The following is a 21305-nucleotide window of genomic DNA, read 5'->3' on the forward strand; positions in this document are numbered from 1 at the left end:
TGATATCTCTTCAAAACAACAATATCATCCGTATCGATATTATAATACCGTTATTAAACACGGCATTTTACTGGAGACGATTTTCGTTCACCTAGGTATTTACTACATGTTGTGTTAGTATCGTTTTTATAAATAGCTAAAAAAAAATTTTGTTCTTTATACCTAAGTTTAGATGATTTTGTCAGGAAAAAAAAAAAACTGGAAACAATAGAATACATTAACCTTAGTACAACACTACATAATATTTTATATTTTATATTTTACAAGACACCTTTTAGCTTTTTTTTTTTTTTAATTTTATTTCCAATTCAACGACAGGCTTTAATTATTTTGAAGTTAGAGCGATTTAAAATTTTTAAGTTTATGTTTTGAGAACTTAGTTTGTCCATTTTTCAACTGTCACTTTTTAAGTGATTGTAAGCGTAAATCTATATTTTTTTTTAATTTTCTCAAAATTCCCTTTTTTAATTTCCGAAACCTTAAGACGATTTTTCTGCAGTTTACTGTTTTCTGGTGCTCCTAGTGTTTTTTTCAATAATATTCACTAGATTATATTATCAAACAACATTATTATCGTTCCCATTGCCGTGTGCCCGGCGCCGTTTCGTTTTTGGAGGTCATCCTCGTCGTCGCGGTAATCGGCCAGATGCGTTTTTTTCTGTTGTTCAATGTCGACTCTGCACCGGCTGGAAGGAGGAGAGTAGGAATCGTCAAATCTAGGTTATCCCGATAAATACCAAATCCCGTGCCGTGTCCGTCGCACAACAGTCCGACAGTCTCGGTCCGTCCACAACATACCCACTACGCACCGCTAAAATATTATAATAATATCAATTCAATCGTTTTACTGCGTTCAGCCGCCGTATTCGCACTTAGCACGCCGTTCCGCTCAGCGTCCGCCGGATCACATATATATATACACACACGATCATCGTCGAGGTAAATATATTATTATGTTTTATTTCTTTACGATTCCAAACTCGTGTATATATGCATATTATTATACAGTGTCGAAACGGATCTAATCACATCGCTCCGACGTTCTCGTACGGATTTTTCTTTTCATCCGTCCCCATTTAGTTACTCAAATAACGGTGTTAAAAGTCCAATGCGTATAATACACTATTGGCGATGCCCACTCGTATTTCACGAAATCGTGAAGTGTTAATATTTTATTTTTAATTAATTGATTTTTTTTTATGGTGATAAAATAATATTATGAAGTATGAACGAACGTTAATTTCGATCTTGGACTAAGCTTTTAGGTAGGTAGAACTCGGGTTGGATCAGAACAAATGAACAATCTACCTATATAAAAAAATTACAAGAAAATGTTTGATATATCGATAAATAATTTATTAATATAAATAAAATAAAATAAAGTAAATGCATTGCTAAACTGAAAGGAAAAATTTTAATTATAACAATAATTTAATAACTAAATAGGTATTTCAATTTCATTACATTTTCAAACATTTCACACGCATACTATTTGATTAGTTTATTTTTCTTTTAACTCGTAACCTCAACAGGTATCAAAATAAAGCTCACGGTGAGCTTATTTTCAATTAAAAATGTTCACTGTAGTTAATAAGCTGAAAAAATTGCAACATTTTCAAAGAAAAAATTGTACACACATCATAATACTTCAAAAAATTAATTTATTGAGTATTTCTGCAGTTTTCTAGTTAACAATAAAATTTTGAACATATTTGGGGTGAAGCAAATTCTGTCTGTAACAATTTTTCAAATTTAAAAATTCATCTTAGTTTTTAAATTTAAACACAATAAATTATTCTCTATTCGTTTACCTAAATTTTTTTATTTCTAATTTAGTTGGTTATTTAAAGATACCTATAGCTCATTTTATATTGATCACTGATAATTCGAGTTCTAGCGAAAACACGTATTTAAAGTTTAAATGATGAATGAATAGTATATGTCATAATATTCAAACTGTCGTATGTTAATATTAAATACATTTTTAATAATAGATACCGGATTGGTTCGAATGTTTAAATAATATTTATTTGCAAATTTTAAATAATCTTGACCTATCTTAACACGCATTTTTTGACCATTTTACAGAAATATATTTTATTCATATACCTAATCAGTTTAATTTATTTTATAAAAAAATTTAAAATACATATAATTTGTGGTCCCTACTTAATAAAATGTAAATACGCATGTGTATAGTAATAATTTATAATAATAGATATAAAATTAAAACACATAAACATATTAATTGAATTCACATCTCTTCTATTAAAGTTTGTACTAAAACTTGTATTGATAATTGATAAATATATAACATATATAGATTATGATTATAGATAACACATTTAACTAGATTATATTTTAATTTATAATTGAATAATTAAAAATCAAATGTAGTTATTTATTAAACTTCTAATGTTTTTTTAATCAGATAAGAACTTAACTTTTGTATTTCAATTTAATCACTTAAACATCAAATTGAACAGTAACAAAATATACTTTAACTTATATAAAACTGTTCCATATATGTACCTAAAAATATAAATCTAAATGAAATTATGTAAATTTGATAGAAAACTTTTTCGTATTTTTGTTTAAATGAATATCATTATATTCAGATAAATAAATTTTAAATTTTATAAATAATTTCTTATGAATTATAATCGATATGAATTATACAATACTAGTTTTAGTGTAATTGGTAAATATTAGTATCTAAAATTGTAATAAAATTTTTTTTCTACTTTATTCATTCAGTTTTTTTTTCCAGTGATTTAATTTTTACCACGTAATGTTTGTATTTATTTCGTATCTTCTAATAATAGATCTCGTGCATAATAATAATCTATTCTAGTAATAAATATAGGAAATATTATAACATAATACAAAATCACACTAAATCAACTTATTTCGTTGTTATTATTAATTAATATAAATTAAATAAATAAATAAATTATTACTATTGTTATTATTATTATTATTACACATAAAGTATAAAATGTGTGTTGTACACTATAGTGCATACAAGGGATTGTCGTTTTCTCCTATATTTCATAGCTGTGCATAATCGTCGCAGATTTATAAACATATTATATTTCGTTATCTCGTTTTTACGAAAAGTCCTAATCTAACTTATATCGCTTATATGTGTTTATAATTTAAAAATTTTAATTGATGGGATTAACTTTACCAACCGTGCATTATATTGTGGTTTATAGAGAATTATATTTTGTTTTAACTCTGTCCCACGAGCATTTGATACTGTGAAATACGATATTGCTCATCAGTCATCACCATAATAATTTTTCATAGTCTATAATTATCCCATTTAACGATTTCGAGAAAAAATAATGCACCACTACATGTACTTAGGGTACAGTAGTTGTTGATTTATCGATGACTGTCACAATGATTAATCTTTCGATTCTCCTGCAGCATCACAGTTCGTTGAAACTCGTAACGTATATCCGATGATGATGATGATGATGATGATAATAATAATAAATATTATTGTATGAAATACAAATAAAATATATAATACTAACTGATCCTGTACAGGGTTTTCCGTAACAAACTAAATAACTATCGTATATTTGACCGTCTTAAGCTCCGTTAAATGAAAACTACACATTATTTTTACGCAGTCATTTATGCAGTTTTAACTAAACATAAAATACAGGTATAAAATCATACCCAATCAGTGTAATAATTATTTTACGTGTAAGCCCCTTTTTAAAGTGCGAATTTTGGAAAATCTCTTATTAATATACACCTACGTGGTGATACGAAGGTAGATACCATGGAGATTTAAAGTCTCTATAACTGTTATATGGCTATGGACATTTCGAAACTTTTGATCGATCACCGCCGAGCTCGGTCAATAAATCATTAAAAAATATTCTGCTTTGAAATAAGGAATTGAAAATGCACGATTTCATAAAAAAAAAAAAAAAAATAGTACAAAATATAATTTTTGAGGACAATTCTGTTTTTAATAACTTGGAGTGATCTGAAAAAAATATTTTTAAAAACGTCAATAGTTTTTTAAATAATGAATGTGTGGCGTTAAATATATGGTCCGGTATAGTAATTACTAATTATAAAGTTTATGTACTTGTCTAACCCCTTTATTCACCAAAACTATAAATGTCTTTGGGGAAAACGTCCGCGTTCGGGTTCGGGTACAAGCGTTTATTTCTACGTATAAATTTTATATTATAACGTTCGTCGTAAATAAACGTGATTGGACACATTTTTGGACTGGGGGATTGGGGTTTCGGCGTGAAAACCAGAGGAGAGTTTAGTGCAAACGAAGAAACTGTCGGGGGCGCAATTATATCGCTTTTATACGTTCTTTAAGACTTTTTCATATTTTCCAAAGGTTTAACCATGTGTACGTCTGTTTATTTATTTTTGTCACTCGTGTACCGCACTTTTTTTCTGTCCTGTTCGTACACTTGTGTACACTGCAATAACATCGCAATTAAAATCAAAATTACATTTTTGTATACATTAATTATTTTAATTTACTCGCGAGTACAATTTATTACGCACCAATTATCACAGGGAAATTAAAATTGTTTTAAATGTTTTCAATACGTGACTCTAAAAAGTGGCTATAATATTACATAGGCTTTCGTCCAACACAAGCACAAAGCAGCCGTGCAACTACCGTAGAGCGGATTTTCTGTTTCCAAAAATATCCATTTTTTGCGTCCACTGCGTGTGCAAAAACTATACGTATAAAACACGCGATTTTCGTGGTAAATTTCGTACGTTGTCGGAAAACGAGTTCAGTGCTTTTGATAAAATCCTAATACTATAATAACACTATTATTTTCTATTAGTCCTTATTTTTGTGTGCAGTAGCAAATGACAAATAGACAAAAGAAAGTTTATGTTTACTAGTTACGACCCTCAAGAGATGATGTTAAAAGATGCTCTAAGTATGCTAAAAAAAAAAAATGTTTAAGTGTGCATCAGTAAGATTTACAAAAAATATGGACTGGGGCACTCGTGACGCGGGTCGCACTCATCAAATGCATTTCCACAACCACTACGTCACGTCAGACCAACTCTTACAATATAGTACAACGCCTTGACTCATATTATAACCCGACGACATCGCACGGACACGTACTGGCTAGACGCGCATAGTTATGGATCAGGTCTATACCGTATTTAGGATACCTATACCTAAATATATATGTATATATAAAGTATTTTGTACGCATCGCTCGGACGATTTCACTTCAGTTGGCAGCGTGCACGGACACTGTGCACATTAGCCAAATCGCGTAGTCGGTTCGGCGAATGCGATATTATATGCACTGTATGCACTCGGCGTGATGGCGATGGGTTTCCGCGCGTACGAGGACACCGCTCCGGAAACGCATTTCCTCCTTCTCCGCGATCGGCCGGCTAACCCGCGTCGTATTATATCGAATAGATATAACTTAATCTCATAACGTCCCGCGGTCCGCGGACAATTAATCGTGTATACGCACATTGGGCGCAGCTAGAACGCGTTGTGCCGGACGATTTATCCGCATTTGGCCGAGTGGCAAAATCGCCGGACCGCCCAATCATTATAATTGTAATATATATATGATATTCGTTTCGTATTTTAGTGACGATAATAATATACACGGGCACGGTCTACGAGGCGCTCGTAAAATATTGGTCCTTGGACTACTTGACACGGCGCTACGAGACGGCTCTATATTATTATATTGTATAGGTATATGCGATTACGGTCGACGGATACGGCGTATTTTACATATCACTGTTATTGTTATTATCGTATTATCGATATTTATTGGTCGAAAAAAAAACGGTTTTTCTTCCTTTTTTTTTTTTTTACGTTAATAACAATCTGACGACGAGGAAAAACTGCACAACAATCATCATTGTCCATAATATAATATTTTAACTTCATTGTAATATATATTGCGACACGCGATTTATTGAAATAATTGTGTTATTACGGTTATTCAAATTAAAAAACGCGGGCACGTGGTATAATAGTTATTATTTTTCTCTATAAATGGCGTGAAAAGTTCGCGACGACTTTTCGAGTTGCCGCCTACACGGCGTGTATAACAAAAATAATTATTATTATTGTTGTTGTTGTTGTTTTCGCAGTCGTCGAGTTTTGCGGAAAATACAATAATACAGAAGTAGGTACGTACCGAATCACAATAATGCAATAATTACAGTAAAGTGTGTGCCTATACACACAATATATACAATATTATCATCTCAGTACGGCGTTGTCGGGTTTAGGCGAATTCCTCGGTGGACCGGTTTTTCTTTTCTTTATTTTTATTTTTTTTTTTTTTTTACTCGACCTTCACCTGTAGTATTAATACACTATATAAGTATCTAAATGCACGTGTGTATGTTATTTTTTATTCCCATTACGTTTGAGGAGGAAAATACAAATCGGTTGACCTTTGTAATAATTATGCAAATCGCTGTCGAACAACATAACAATATTATTAGTACCTGTACGCGTGCGTGCAATCGAACGTTTTTATAACGCACTGCGCCGTTTTATGTCTCTTAAGTTTTCGACTTCGTTATCGCTTTAGATCTACCGCGGTAGACGACTTCGCTGGAATTATTTACGAAATTCGGGTACGGCCGTGTACTTAATAATAATTGTACACATTAACGCCGGATCTGCCCGTCTAACTGGTATCACAATCGTCGTAATAATGTTGTATCTACTGCAGAAGAAACGTCAGAGAGAGAGAGAGAGAGAGAGTGACCGGCGGTTTGCACCTCCGAACATTCGGTTCGGAATCGAATAATCGATCGAGATGAAGGCCTCGCCCGTTTGGAACGTAATAGTATAAATAATACAGTCCCAAAATCGAATTCCACTTACGAATTTCGTTGTACGCGGATCACGTGTAACACAACCAACTTTTGGCGTCGGCGAAACACTGTGCAGACGCTAACGAAAAACCCCGTCCACATTATCGTTATGCGTTGATAAAACGCACGCGGCTATAATGAATACCGTTGTAAGTCGTAATAATCACGCAACAACTAATTTCGATTTCAGATAAAACAGAATAATTACCCAACGCAGTATATACGTGTATTTTATTATATAGTATTATTTTTCACATTAGTATATTTTTAGTATAATTACTACAATAATAATAGTAATAGTATATATAGTTATTACTTTGGTTAATTAATTCAAGTAGGTACATATATATAAATTATGCGAACCATTCCCTGAGTCGGTTGATATAAACAACCGAAGTGAATAGATAAGTAAATACCTAGTTCAACATATATTAAACCTTTTTTTTCCATACAGAGTGATATATTTAACATTTTTTGTTTGTGTGTGTGTGTGTGTGTATTTATTTTAAATGTGGTTTTTAATGATTTTCACGGACAAATTTAAATCTATGATATTTTCGAATTGTCTTTTAACAAAACTTATATTTTTTATCAATTATGTATTCTAAAAATTGTGCGCAGTATAAAAATCAATAGAAAATTTCCTCCGAATCATATTGTAGAAACTAAACTTGAATATTAAACATTATTACTACTTTAAAAAAAATAAATAGGTCAGAAATTTGAGATAACAATACATTATAATTATCAACTAGGCTTTTCTTTAATCTTCATAATTACTGAATTAATTGTTAGATAATATCCAAGCTTGTAACGAGTAGTTTTTTTTTTTTTTTAATCTCAAACCAAACGGCTAGTAATAATAATGGCCAATAATATAATCAAATTCACTTTTATTTCATTAATCTCTTTGTACACTGTGAAAAAAAAATATACAAATAAAAGTCAATTATTAAAGAATAGTATCGGAGAGTTTAAGAATATAACAAAGTCGATACATCGAAACGCTCGGAACATTGCAAAATATAGCATAATATAGAAGAGATCTCCCCCCCTGATCGCGGACCTTTCATTTGCAGGACGAGTGACCTAAATTAATTTCCGATGATAAAAATACTCGCCGTTTGGTCGAGTTATCGTCGTAGTGGACTGTTTATTATAGTTGTATCGTTTAATAGCGAATCAATAATGTTATCGTTGCACTGCCGTCGGCCTGAGTTGCAGTCGTCGGACGTAGAGTAAAATGCCGACGCACGTGCCAATAATTAGTCAATCGTTTGGCACCACTCGTCAGAAACAAAACGCCGAAAACTGATAATATCAAAACGTAAAAGTGGCTACGTTATGGCTTAATATTATAATATTACGAACGATATAGGTGTACTCGGGATTTTGGTGGGTACTGTACACACGCGTGTCCAAACCTGAATAAGATTGACCCAATATATGCGAAAATTAATATTTCACACGTGCAAGTTCATCGAGCAAACGTTTTTAAACATGACACGTTCAACCTTGTCAATTGTAGACGATGGGCGGCTCGTGATCACATTAAATATCATGACAAAATTCGTCTAAATGAAATGTAACGACCTCATCAGTTTGTTAACAATAATTAAACTCGCGTACAAGACAGTATACAACGTACAATGCGTATCTTAATACACGCGTAATACTATATTATTATATTGGTATATTTTTTTTAACATTGAAACTCAGTAATATGTATTATATATAATATCGTATAGTCTGCACTGCTCTGCAGTACAAAATATTTCGCATTAAGTATATATTTATATTTCCATAGACAATTGTCTGCAATTCTACATGACGAATTTATATTCGATTTAAATTTAAACACACACCCCCGGAGCCAAATAAGAGTGCTATGCAGCACAAGTCGCAAAATGATTTTCGTAAAATAGACGTCGAACACGCGATTAAAACGGAAAACGTTCGAGAAAAATTGCATTTATTATTTTTATTGCATTCGCATTCCCGGAAATACTCTCCGACTGCAGAAAGTGCTTTGATGGACGTATTGTGAACAACATCAGTGCATTTAATAAGTTTTGCAAACGATAAATGTACCTAATCTTCTCGTTCTCCGAGCATTTATAGTTTAGAATAAAAATATAATTTCCAATATTATTATATTTCTCTGATAAATTTATGTTTTAGGTTTTAATAATATATGGTAATTTATTCGAATTTCTCTACAAAAATGTAATAATTAGATACCGGAGGACGGATACAAAATATTACATTTAATTAAATTAAAAATTATACGCCAATTATTTAAAGACAATATTTATTATTAATTAATACAAAATATGTAATAAACAAAATTGTATAAAATATTGTTTTTTACATATGTCAGTTAATCAATCTTTAAATCAGTCATATCCCTCTGTTTCTGACTAATATCATTGAATCGTTCAATCATATTATTTCGGTTATAACTTATTTTTATTAAGTTATCGGCCATCATGAGCATGTCAATTTCTATTCGATGATAAATGTTTATACGACTTAATCTAGTTCAGTGTATTGTTTTATACTTATATAACAGTTACAACTCCATTACCCCGATGATATTTGATTAAAATAGTGCTCTGTTCTTGAGCTACCTTACGCCGCAGCTTTAACCTTAAACCATCGTCTTAGGGGTAAACTGCGTTTCTCCGACCTTTTATTGCATGTTATTTGAAGCCCGTCACATATACGCTAATATTTAAAATATTAATATTCATTGGTCTATGCGACTAAACCTTATTACCAAAGCCCAAAGCGTAACTAAGTAGGTACAATAATAAATGCATGCTGAATTAATTATAATCTTTGATATTCGCCAACCGCATTTAATGCGGCTTTACCATTGGCAAAACTCCAATAATAATAATATATTTATGTAATATGTAAATATTCCGTCCAACCATGTCACGTATTTACTTTTTCCTTATAAGCATAATTTAAATAATCGACATATTAAAAAAAATATATTTAAATACTATAAACACCACATATTTTGCACTTAGTGGATACATTTAATGATTAAATCTTAATATAATTCATACATCGAGTTCAATATATTTTAAACGATATACATAGTAGGTACTGTTATTAACTTAATTTTAAATTCTGAGCCGAGTGATAAATTTATTGATTTTACAATGATGTGATTATTACATGACATTTGTAGTTAATTATCTAAGAAACTTAAATAACTAAGACCTTAAAATTAAGTGCAAGGTTTCTCATAATAATTCATATTAAAATCAAAAAATCTAAAAATCATATAAACCATTTTTTATACACATTTAAGTTTGGATGAAATATAAGAATAACAATTTTAGTTATTTTCTTGTAATTTAAAAAATATTATTTGTGGGAACTTGAAATATTTGACATAATATGTCATATATAATATTTTTTATATTTCATATATGAAATTCTCAAATGCAATGTTTTCAGAAAAAAAACAATTCAACCGACTAAAATAATAATAGTTAAATAAATTATATTCGATACCTATAATACTGCACAGTTGATTTTTATCTACTTCCTCCCCCCCTTTTTATCTATGCCTATATTATTATTCTAAAAATATTCTTAAGTCTCAAAAAAAAAATACTAAATAACTTTTTTGTGCCAAATCTTACGGTCAAACCAGTAACTTCAGGAATCAAGACACGTATAAAAATATATATATATAATTGTTTTGTTGCAGGAACAACGCATAATAGTCATGGCACTCACAGTGGTCTCAACTCATCTGTATCCTTTGGAAAACGCTGTGGAACATCACGCTGACCGTTTCGAATTGATACAGGATGGATCAACAGCCATATTTCGCCGTGGACAACCATTTTATTTCGGCATTAAGTTTAACAGATCATTCGACAAGACCAAAGACATCGTTAGAATTGTTCTGGTGACAGGTGAGTGATGACGTAATGCCATAGTAATGACATTTCATATCATTGACTAGATAAACAACAGACATTTAAAAAAATACCACAGTAAGATAAATTACAATGAAAGTCGACGTCTTAAAACAGTAAGGATCCTTCGTGTCTTAAATCGTTTTGCATGGCATATTATTATACATTTCTTTCAAATTGGGGAAAAAAATCGAGTAATTTCTTACTTGAAAACAGTTAACGGAAACAAAGGGCGTTTCGTGAGCTCCGAGAATAATCGTCCCGTCCATAAAATCATAGCCCCAGACTATATATATATATATATATATTCAAACATAATACCTATCAGATTATGTCCTGCGTTTAGGGGGCGTGAGTTCATTGTTGTAGATCTAACTCCGTTACCACTTTAAACTAGTAATTTATCGGATAATCAACTCTCAAGTGCCATAACAACAACTTTTAAATCGCTTTACTATAATACTACTATAGGCACTATAAGCGCTTACATCGGTTTTGCCAATTTTATTTTACAGGACCGACACCAACTCCGGCCAAAGGCACAAGCGCCGCGCTTATTGTCAAAGAAAAAGAGGATCTGATCGCCGACAGATGGGACGCCCGGTTCAGCAGCTTCACGGGGGCCACCGTCACCGTACAGGTTAGACAATTTAAATTATATTATTGTTAATATGGGTAATGTAAGGCGTTCAACAAAAAATAAACCGACTTCGGACAACTATCTTATAAAATCGGAAATGCAAAACATATAAATATTCGAAATCAGTCCATTCTTTGTGTTACACTTTACTATATTTCGACCGTACACGCATCTTCGGTGTGGTAAATACTAGTGGTAGTTTTCGTGGTATATATTAATTATATAATTTCAATTATTGACGCGGCAAATTTTAGTAGTATAAATAATATCAGCCATCGAAAAATCTTTCGTTTTTATCGGATGACAGAAAACATTGTTATAATATGTTCGTCGTTATAATATGAAATACCGAATGAACAACAAAATGTTTACCCCCATCCGAAAGAACTGCACGACAAACGTAGAATATTAGTAGTAGTTATGGTCTACATTACGAAAACCCACCACTCGAACTTCGGTTCCGGTGCTGCCGGTGTATACTCGGTGTGAAGCGTAATACGCCAAAAACGGTTTTTGGTCGGCGACAGGTAGATCCGCGTAATTATAATATAAAATAAATATCAATCATAAACAACGTGTATTCCAGGTGCAAATACCGCCGTTCGCTCCTGTTTCCGTGTGGAAAATGATCGTGCACACGGCCCGGAAAGGCGTGGCCGGAGTCAATCAACATCAAATCGACACGGCCGTCTACGTGCTGTTCAACCCCTGGTGTCCGAGTGAGTTATATAGCCGCATATAGCGTGATCAATTTATGCTGAGTTGTGCGTGTGTGTTTGAATGGGGGGGGGGGATGGATGCTATTATTGGCAAAATATAAATATATTACCCCGTACAGAACCGCGTGGAGTTCGGCCCACTCAGAAACTCGCTCAAAACGCTTAAAACTTTTGACGATAATCAAATATGTATTCTTTTGTTATGCTCATTCGAAAAGTTAAAAGTCCCCATCGCCGTGTACTTGGCTGTTCTGTCTTCATTAGACTTTTTATTTTTTTTCTTAAATAAAAACGCTAATTTCGAAAACCAATCGTCGACGTACAAATCACAGATTTATTATTATCCTCACCCGATCTTGATCCATAATATGACATTCGCGAGTATTTTCAGACGACGGCGTTCACCTGAACGACGACGAACAGTTAGACGAATATGTGCTCAACGACAACGGCAAGGTGTGGCAAGGCACGTACAAAGAACCCAAAGGATACCAATGGTTCTTCGGGCAGTTCGAATCCGTAGTCCTGCCGTCCGTCATGATGCTGCTCGACAGGTCGTCCATTCCGCACCAAGACCGTGCTGATCCGGTGAAAATGGCCAGATCCATTTCGGCAATTGTAAGTTACGCCTGTTTATATGGTTAGCATAACATTTGAAGCTTAGAAATAAATAGTTAGGTTTTTAGAAAGTTAAAATCAAGTTAGAAAGTTAGAAAGTTATTTTTAAGTAACTTCCAAACATGTTATCCACTCGGTTTTAATTCATAATACATTTCTAACTTAACGAGTTGATTTTAATGCGTAATATAATCTAATCTAATGCGTTAAAAGTCTAGACAAATAGTAACTAGTCATTTTTGTAGTTTTATGATGATAATAGATACATTTTTCGTCATATTATTTCATATCATTTCCTAAGATTCCTTGTAATGAATGGTTTAAACCACCGCCATACAGTTAGTAACTAATTATTAATTTATCTAATGTCATACGTATTGCTTTAATTTTGATCAGATTTATTTTTAATTCATATTAGAACATTTCAGAAACTTACTTTTATTTTGACTTTATTAATGTTTGTGCAACTTCAATTTTACTGGTTAAAGAATATGACCAACTCGGCCAGAATTTATAATAGTTTATACTTTTCGTACTGTCATATACTTATTGAAATATAATATAATACATGACATCAAAATACTTACGCGATTTCTACTACGTGATGCAAAAAATTAATACGTATGAAAGCGTTAAGAAAAATATTGTCATTTTATGTATTCTTCGGGAACATTTAAACACCCGAGTGCTTACTTTCAGACGAATAACGTAGATGATAATGGTCTGGTCGAGGGCAAATGGGACGGTTCATTCGAAGACGGCACCAGTCCATTCGCGTGGATAGGCAGCACTCCAATTTTTGAAGAGTTTTACAATACTCAACTGCCAGTGAAGTACGGACAGTGTTGGGTATTTTCCGGTGTCATTGTTACAAGTGAGTGTTACACGTGGTCTCATTTAATATTTGCAACAACTATTTAAGAACAAAACAGAGCTCAATAGAGTTTGATTTTAATAATGACTACCTACAATATTATAGCTCCAGCGAGACAGCCCTAGGATGTACCTATTTTGCCTATCTAAAACGCCGTGCAATTAAAATTTATTATTTATTTATAGGTTTTTTTTTTAAATTAGAACACATTAGAAAAATAAAAACATGATAAATTCATACTAATGTGATACCAGAAAAAATGAACGAAGGACAGCACAGAGTTATGTCATCATAATAATATTCTATACTAACTCTACTAAATTCTCCTTTTATAAATATTTTTACTGCAAAATCTAATCTGCCTTTCCACCGCGTCGAAAATTATGAAAAATGCACATGATTTACTTAAACTCGTTTAAATTCAATCGCTAAAATAGACTTACCGGGCCTTAGATAGCTGCAGTAACCATATTCATGTGTATACGCCCAAATTAAATTTCAGTTATTGCGGTGTGTTTCAGTTTGTAGGGCACTGGGAATACCGTGTCGGTCGGTGACCAACTACATGTCAGCACACGACACGAACGCCAGTCTAACCATCGACACTTATATCGACGTGAACGGCGAGAAGCTCAACAACCACCCGGGAAGCTACACGAACGACTCGTGCTGGAACTTCCACGTTTGGAACGACGTGTGGATGACCAGACCTGACTTGCCCAACGGTTACGGTGGATGGCAGTCGATTGACGGAACACCGCAGGAGACAAGTGACAGTAAGGAATTTTGGTTTATTTTTAACGCGCAATATAAACATGGCTTATATTTTTTACGACAACCTTAATTTGCGATCTAATCACTTAAATTTTATCAAACGTGAATAAAGTATATCCACGTAAAAATAATTCGACTGTAATTCCGCTGCAGTGAGGTCAAACACCAATGACTATTGATAATATGATAGGCATACGATTAGACAACCAACATCTTAACTACCTTAACTAACTCTCTTCTGGCGCCCAACAGGTATGTACAGATGTGGTCCTGCGCCCGTTGAGGCAGTTCGACGGGGTGAAGTCAACATCGGATTCGACACGACGTTCGTGTACACGGAAGTGCGGGCCGACATGTGCGTTTTCAAAGAATCGGAAGATGGATTTTGGTCCCGAGTGAAAACGATGCCGAATTAGTGAGTAATGAATGTGTATTATATAGGATGTTAAATAATTCTATCAAAAATAGTGTAATTACCGTTTGGGCGTTTCCGCTAAATGAGATACTGACCAATTCCACGTTTTAAAAAAAAAAAACATACGTAGACCAAATTTATAAGCTGATGTTTGGGCTATTTTTTTTTTTTATTGGTTTCATGCGTTGTACATTCATTGAATTGGTTTTAATAATAACTATTGTACATAATATAACGACGTATGCATTTAAAATTTTAAGCTTACAATCATTTGAATATTCGTCGAACAGAATAGTTATGTGGTAAATATGTTATAATAATTCATTTTCAAATGTTTTTAAGATTAACATAACTATCAAAACATTTATAAACAAGAACGAAACATTTACTGAATAACTCGTATCATGTTACATAACGATTTCATTGTATTCTGCTGTCTGTATGACACTTATTTTAATGTTATACACTTATATATGCATATTACCTAGGCACAGATGATACTTAAGTCTTTTATACACAAGTTACTGCGCGATAGGTACATATATTTATTACTTTATTGCGCCTATTCATATTATAGTATAAATTGAGAGACAAAAACCACATACTATTGTAGGAGGTTAGTGAGTATATATATATATATATATTTTTGAATTTATTCTATCCTTCCATCCGGCGTAGATAAAGATAACTGCCCCTTTGGCGCCCACTCGACGCAATAGTGCTTACCGTCATCCATAACATAACGCGTATTATAATATATTATATGCATATTACATTAGATATGCTACGATATTATAAATATTTGAATTTTTCAACTAATAAATTATTGCTTTAATAAAAAATTATATATTACAAATATTTTGATAATATCGACATTATCCATGTGTTTTGACATGGAATATCAACATTATCCGGATAATGTTAGCGTTAACCCGTTAATAGTGGATAATGCTAAAAGTCGACTATAGAATCAAATAATTGATGTGAAAGTGTACTTAAATTTACTGATATTTTTTACAATTCAAAATTTTGTCGAAATATGCCATGTAATAATACGAGTAAACGATAACATTTTACTTTTATATTTAAAATAATAATTTATAAAATAAAATACTCATTTAATGATTAACGCATTGGTCATTAACGACTTTATAAAATTTAAATTATATTTTACTCATATTATTTAATAATATGACGTATTTCACTATAATTATATAGCGGTATATAATATATTTATTAAATATCTTAAATATATTCTATACTGTTGATAACTGTAAATTATTTTATCTTGTTACTGTCGACAAATATATATTCTTATGGTTATTAAGACATTAGCCGAAGGCACTTGGGTAATATCATATTATCCAACTAATCTGAATATAAGAAATATTTAATAATATTCATGGTGGTTAATACCGACATTATCATATTATAATGTTTACATTACCTGTGAGCTGTGACATATATATAACAAAAACTTGAAACCTTAATATTTTATAATATTCGGCATTTCAAACGTAAAAATAATATATTTGGTTTGCAGCGTCGGAAAACTAATCGTGACGAAAAAAATCGGTCAAGAAGTGTTACCCGAAATCGAAGATATGGAAGACATTACTGAAATCTACAAAAATCCTTTCGGTATGAATTAAAACGAGTTTAAATAACATAGATTATATAGATTGTATAGATTCTATCCCAAATTATGACCAGTAAAATAAAACAAAACATTTTATCTTTGAAAATAATTATAGCTAGTAATAATATTAATAATAATACTTAACGAAACACTATAGAAAACACTTAAACGCTCTATAATAGGTCGATCGATGTAAATATTATAATATAATCAAACGAAATCGTTTTGTCCCTACAACGGAAAAATAAACCGGAAACATATTTTTACACTAAATACATAATATTACGTCTTAGCATAATATTACAAATTACAAGTCGTTTATCGGATACACAGGTAACGATCGACAAACACGCACAGGGCGTTTCAAACAATACATTTTCATCGTTATTCGAGTAATTTGACCTACAATGCCATGATCACAACAATACCTATACTGCTAATGAAAAAGTTTTCCCTATTCATAACTGTATCCGTTTCTCCAACGCGCAACGATTAACTTGCGATCAATTACCAGGGCTCAGTACGATATCAGAGTAAAATCGATGATCACACATGTCACATGCCAATTTCTTCGTAGATATTTCAACTAGTTATGGAACTGTTTATTTAATGTTGTACTCATATTAATAACCTTGCTAATGGGTGAATGGGAAGGGTGTTGGTGCTTGCAGGAGAGGATAGTGCATAAGCGCAACTATGGTCGTGAGTTCGTGACATGCACAACGTGCAGGACACATATTATCAACACCAATGCCAACAATTTACCTCAATAGACAAACTTCATAAGACATTTAAAAATTTTACTTACTTTATGTTCTGTAAAGTAAATTAATTTTATTTTTGATTTATTAAAAAAAAAAAAAAAGTTCTTGAACATTTTCATTAGTATAATTATAATAAAAATAAGTTAAACTAGATAATAAAAATAGGCAATAAATGGAGGATAGATAGATAGGTAGATAATATCTATATAAACAAATATTTACTTTATAAGACTAACAGACTGACTCTGATGATTAGACTCACCGGAAGACAAAATGGCTGTAAAAAAAGCCATTAAGGTGGTTCCGATTGCTCAGGAGATATACGACATGGACGATTCACAAATTGAAGACGTCGAGTTCAAACTCTTTGACATCGAACAGATCACACTAGGCGAAAGCTTCAAAATCGCTGTCAGCATGCACGTAAGACCAGACATATTATATTATTTATTATAATTTATAAATATTAAAGTATATACTTTTACATATTATACTTTATTCATAAAATACAATATATATTATATAATATAATATTTAATATATTATTATTATATAGATAGGTACTATATAAAAAGTGTACCTAGAAAAGCGAGTGGTGTCAGTGAAATATTGGCTCAAATTATAGGCATATTGAATTCTTGCTACAAAAAGTTTAAAAAAATATTATCAGTGACAGATGCCTAAATACAAATCGGAATAGTAAATCAACATCGATATCTAGAATGTCTAAATATTTAAAACTTATTTGGCATATTATTAATTAAAATAGACTACGCGTTATAGCATTATCATTATTGAAAAGCAAATAAATAGGTACAACATGTCAATTTTACAATATTATACTACACAAAACCATATATTGTGCAATAAGTCACTATCTTCGACAAATAAAAAAAAAACTGAATGGTGTGGGGAAGTAGAGAAAGAAGATGTTAGTGAAGTGCTTAAAATACTATATGCCATCGCTGATTACAATATAATATTATTACGATGGGACTTAAACGTTCCTCCATAAATAGTGTTAACAAACTCGCCCGATTCAATAGATCAATAATTGTATTTACACAGAACACGTCATCGGAACCGCGATCCGTTTCCATTGTCCTGTCAGCATCGTCAATCCTGTACACCGGCACGCCAATCAACAAGTTGAAGAGAACCGAAGCGAACATCGTCCTGAAACCCAACCAAAGTACGTTGCCCATGGTTCACACGCCAGGGTATTTTATTTTAACATTTTTTACCGTTTAGCGAGAAGTTAACGAGCTCGTAGCACTGGCTGACGTGCCTCGAATTAATGTCAGTGATATTAACTTTTTAAAATCTAAAATAATCAACGAATTTTAAAACAATTTTATTATTTATATTGATCGTATGAGAAAAACTATTTGGTTATTGTGATATGCGCCACGATATTAATCGATCGAGGGGCTCTGTTAAGTAGTAATTTGGCCGTTAGCTTGCCGCTGCCGTTACAATTATCAAAGTGAAGCGTTACTCAAATCGAGTCAAAAATCTGGAGCCCGAGAACGTCATACACTTTAATAATATTATAATGATAAATACACAAGTATCAGTACGTTCTAAGTGATCGACTTTCGACTAGCACACATCCAGTTAAAAGTTAAAAACTTATTAATAATGTTAATATCCACATTAAAAAATATATATTATTATTGTTATTACCTAGGTAAATAATTGCTATACTGAACAGTAGATATCAATTACATCTCGTCATTAAGTATGTAACTACACATAATGTATCTATATGTATTAAATTAATTCTCCTTATACTTATTTATATTATATAATATACCTTGAGAGTTATATTATTATATTATGATATATTTATATATTTTTATTTAAGTGATTTTCTTTACTGTCTTGTAGTAATACAGTAGGCAGAATTTATTTTTGCAGAAAATATTGCATTTATTATATTATTATACCTATTAATATTTAATTATTATAATATATTAGTACTTATATATGTATACAATATATTAATGTTACTTATTAGTTATCAACTTTAGATTCAATACCAATTTACCGAAAAACTGTGTGAATAGGTTCATGGTGTAAAAAGTTTTGCGTAAAAGTTCCTGTTTTTCCCCCGATTGTTTTTCAATTTTTCCCGAATATTTTAAAGAGTAGGAACTGAGAATTTATAGTTTTGTCTTCTCAAAAGTACCAAATAGATTCGATTTTTTTACCTAAAAAGATATTAAGGTTGATAATCAAAACATTGTTTTCTTCTATAAATCGTACATGTCAACGTACATAAAACAATGCATAAAAATACATATAATAAAAAATAAAATAACGTCTGTACCATGATATAATATCATGCATTCGGTCATACAGCAATCTTACTACAAGCATACTATTGTTATTATAAACGATTTTTGTCTGTTCGTTTAGGAGAAAACATCCACACTTACATTAAACCGTCAGAGTACATGGACAAAATGTCGTCGCATAGTTTGATTAGAATAACGGCTGTGGCCAACGTCCAAGGCACGGAACAGTTGTGGAGCCAAGATGACGACTTTTCCGTACAAAAACCGCCGCTCGTCGTAGAAGTAAGTGTATAAATGGAAATGAAAACTGAATGTAAAACGTCGATGACGTACATGAGAAAAATCGAAATAATGTGCCGTCCAGATCCCAGTCTTGCAATGGAAACATCCTACAAGAGCATTGCGATAATTATATATAACTCCTGAAAGAGTCGTAGATTCCTACTTTTTATTAGGACATGTTAGTCTTACCCACCCGCTGACAAAACATCGCCTCATTTTAATAGTACGGTGTAGGAATTGAAAAAGCTGATAGATACCTCTAATATCTAACCTATCACCATCAGCAACATAAATACATTTTCTTTGGTTTAAAAATTAAACAGTATTTATTTTCATTAAAAACAAATCTATTTTATTGTGTTATTAATTAGGCAAACTAAATGCCATATTATAAATAAATAATAACGAAAAAAATAGCATTTTGTATTAATCCTTATTCAAACCACTGAATAGTTAAAAAGTATTTTTTTTATGAATTGTATTAATATTTACATCAAAATGAATAATAATTTCCAAGTCCGACTTTGTGATATTTTTCCATACACTGTTGAGTCATACTGATTTAAAATATTTCTAACAACATAGGTAGGTAATTAAGTATAGTTAATAAGTCATTCATAATGTATATTACAAATCTTTAAAGTGAACCAAAGTTTTGTAACTTATCTTTCAGATGGATATCAGGTTCTTAATTCGGATGGGTAAAAAATAATACTTAATAGTAATTATATTAATAACCTCTGTAAACTTTTTTTAGCTTCCAACAATATATCAAAGAGTATGCACAATATAATATATCTAATCTTGAAATTTTTCTTTTAGCTTAATTCACAACTTCAAGTTAACAAACAATGTGAAGCAACTTTTTCGTTCACTAATCCTCTTTCAGTCACCCTAACAGACTGCACATTCAGCATTGAAGGCCCAGGAATCCACAAAGTCATCAAATACAGGTACACTTGCACACTAAATATTAAAACCACATATCACACATTTATAAAATGATGACAGTTGCTATAACAACCTAATACTATTTCAATATATTATTTGTTCATGCAGAGATGTAATGCCTAACGAAAAGTATGTCACATATAAGGAAGTGTTTACGCCAGAACATGACGGACAAAGAACTGTCACTGTGTCTTTCAACTCCAAACAACTCACAGACATTAAAAACACCATTACTGCCACAGTATTACCATGAAAATAATCATAATATTATTGTTAAAAAAAATATATATATATAAACCTGTTTTTTAAGAAAAAAAATTCTTTAATTGTATAATAAATATAATAAAAATAATTTCGACAAGCTGAAGTTTGTTATTCGCAGCGAATTATTCAGAAAGACGAAAAATTATGATTAACATACAACAATCATTTTAAAATATTACAACATAATATGGCAATAAATTACAAGAATCAAAAGATGGTAAATAGATAATATATAAAAA

General features: G+C 31.5%; 1 protein-coding gene across 3 annotated transcripts; it reads left to right on the forward strand.

The window, feature by feature from the left end:
• Positions 1-766: 766 nt before the first annotated feature.
• Positions 767-21193, forward strand: LOC113559126 (hemocyte protein-glutamine gamma-glutamyltransferase-like). Of its 3 annotated transcripts, none has more exons than XM_026964736.1 (14): positions 767-939; positions 10613-10823; positions 11342-11466; positions 12053-12185; positions 12577-12803; positions 13503-13677; positions 14199-14453; positions 14704-14866; positions 16410-16507; positions 17526-17692; positions 18338-18461; positions 19691-19851; positions 20674-20804; positions 20911-21055. In XM_026964736.1, the coding sequence occupies exons 2-14, from the start codon at positions 10631-10633 to the stop codon at positions 21053-21055; spliced, it is 2097 nt and encodes a 698-aa protein (XP_026820537.1). In that variant the 5' UTR covers positions 767-939; positions 10613-10630. The 3 variants fall into 3 exon arrangements, with proteins under 3 accessions (XP_026820537.1, XP_026820538.1, XP_026820539.1); XM_026964737.1 differs by lacking the exon at positions 767-939 and adding an exon at positions 6051-6183; XM_026964738.1 differs by lacking the exon at positions 767-939 and having other exon boundaries at positions 10631-10823; positions 20911-21193.
• Positions 21194-21305: the final 112 nt, after the last annotated feature.

The sequence above is a fragment of the Rhopalosiphum maidis genome, chromosome 3 (genome assembly GCF_003676215.2).
Source record: "Rhopalosiphum maidis isolate BTI-1 chromosome 3, ASM367621v3, whole genome shotgun sequence".
Lineage (NCBI taxonomy): Eukaryota > Metazoa > Arthropoda > Insecta > Hemiptera > Aphididae > Rhopalosiphum > Rhopalosiphum maidis.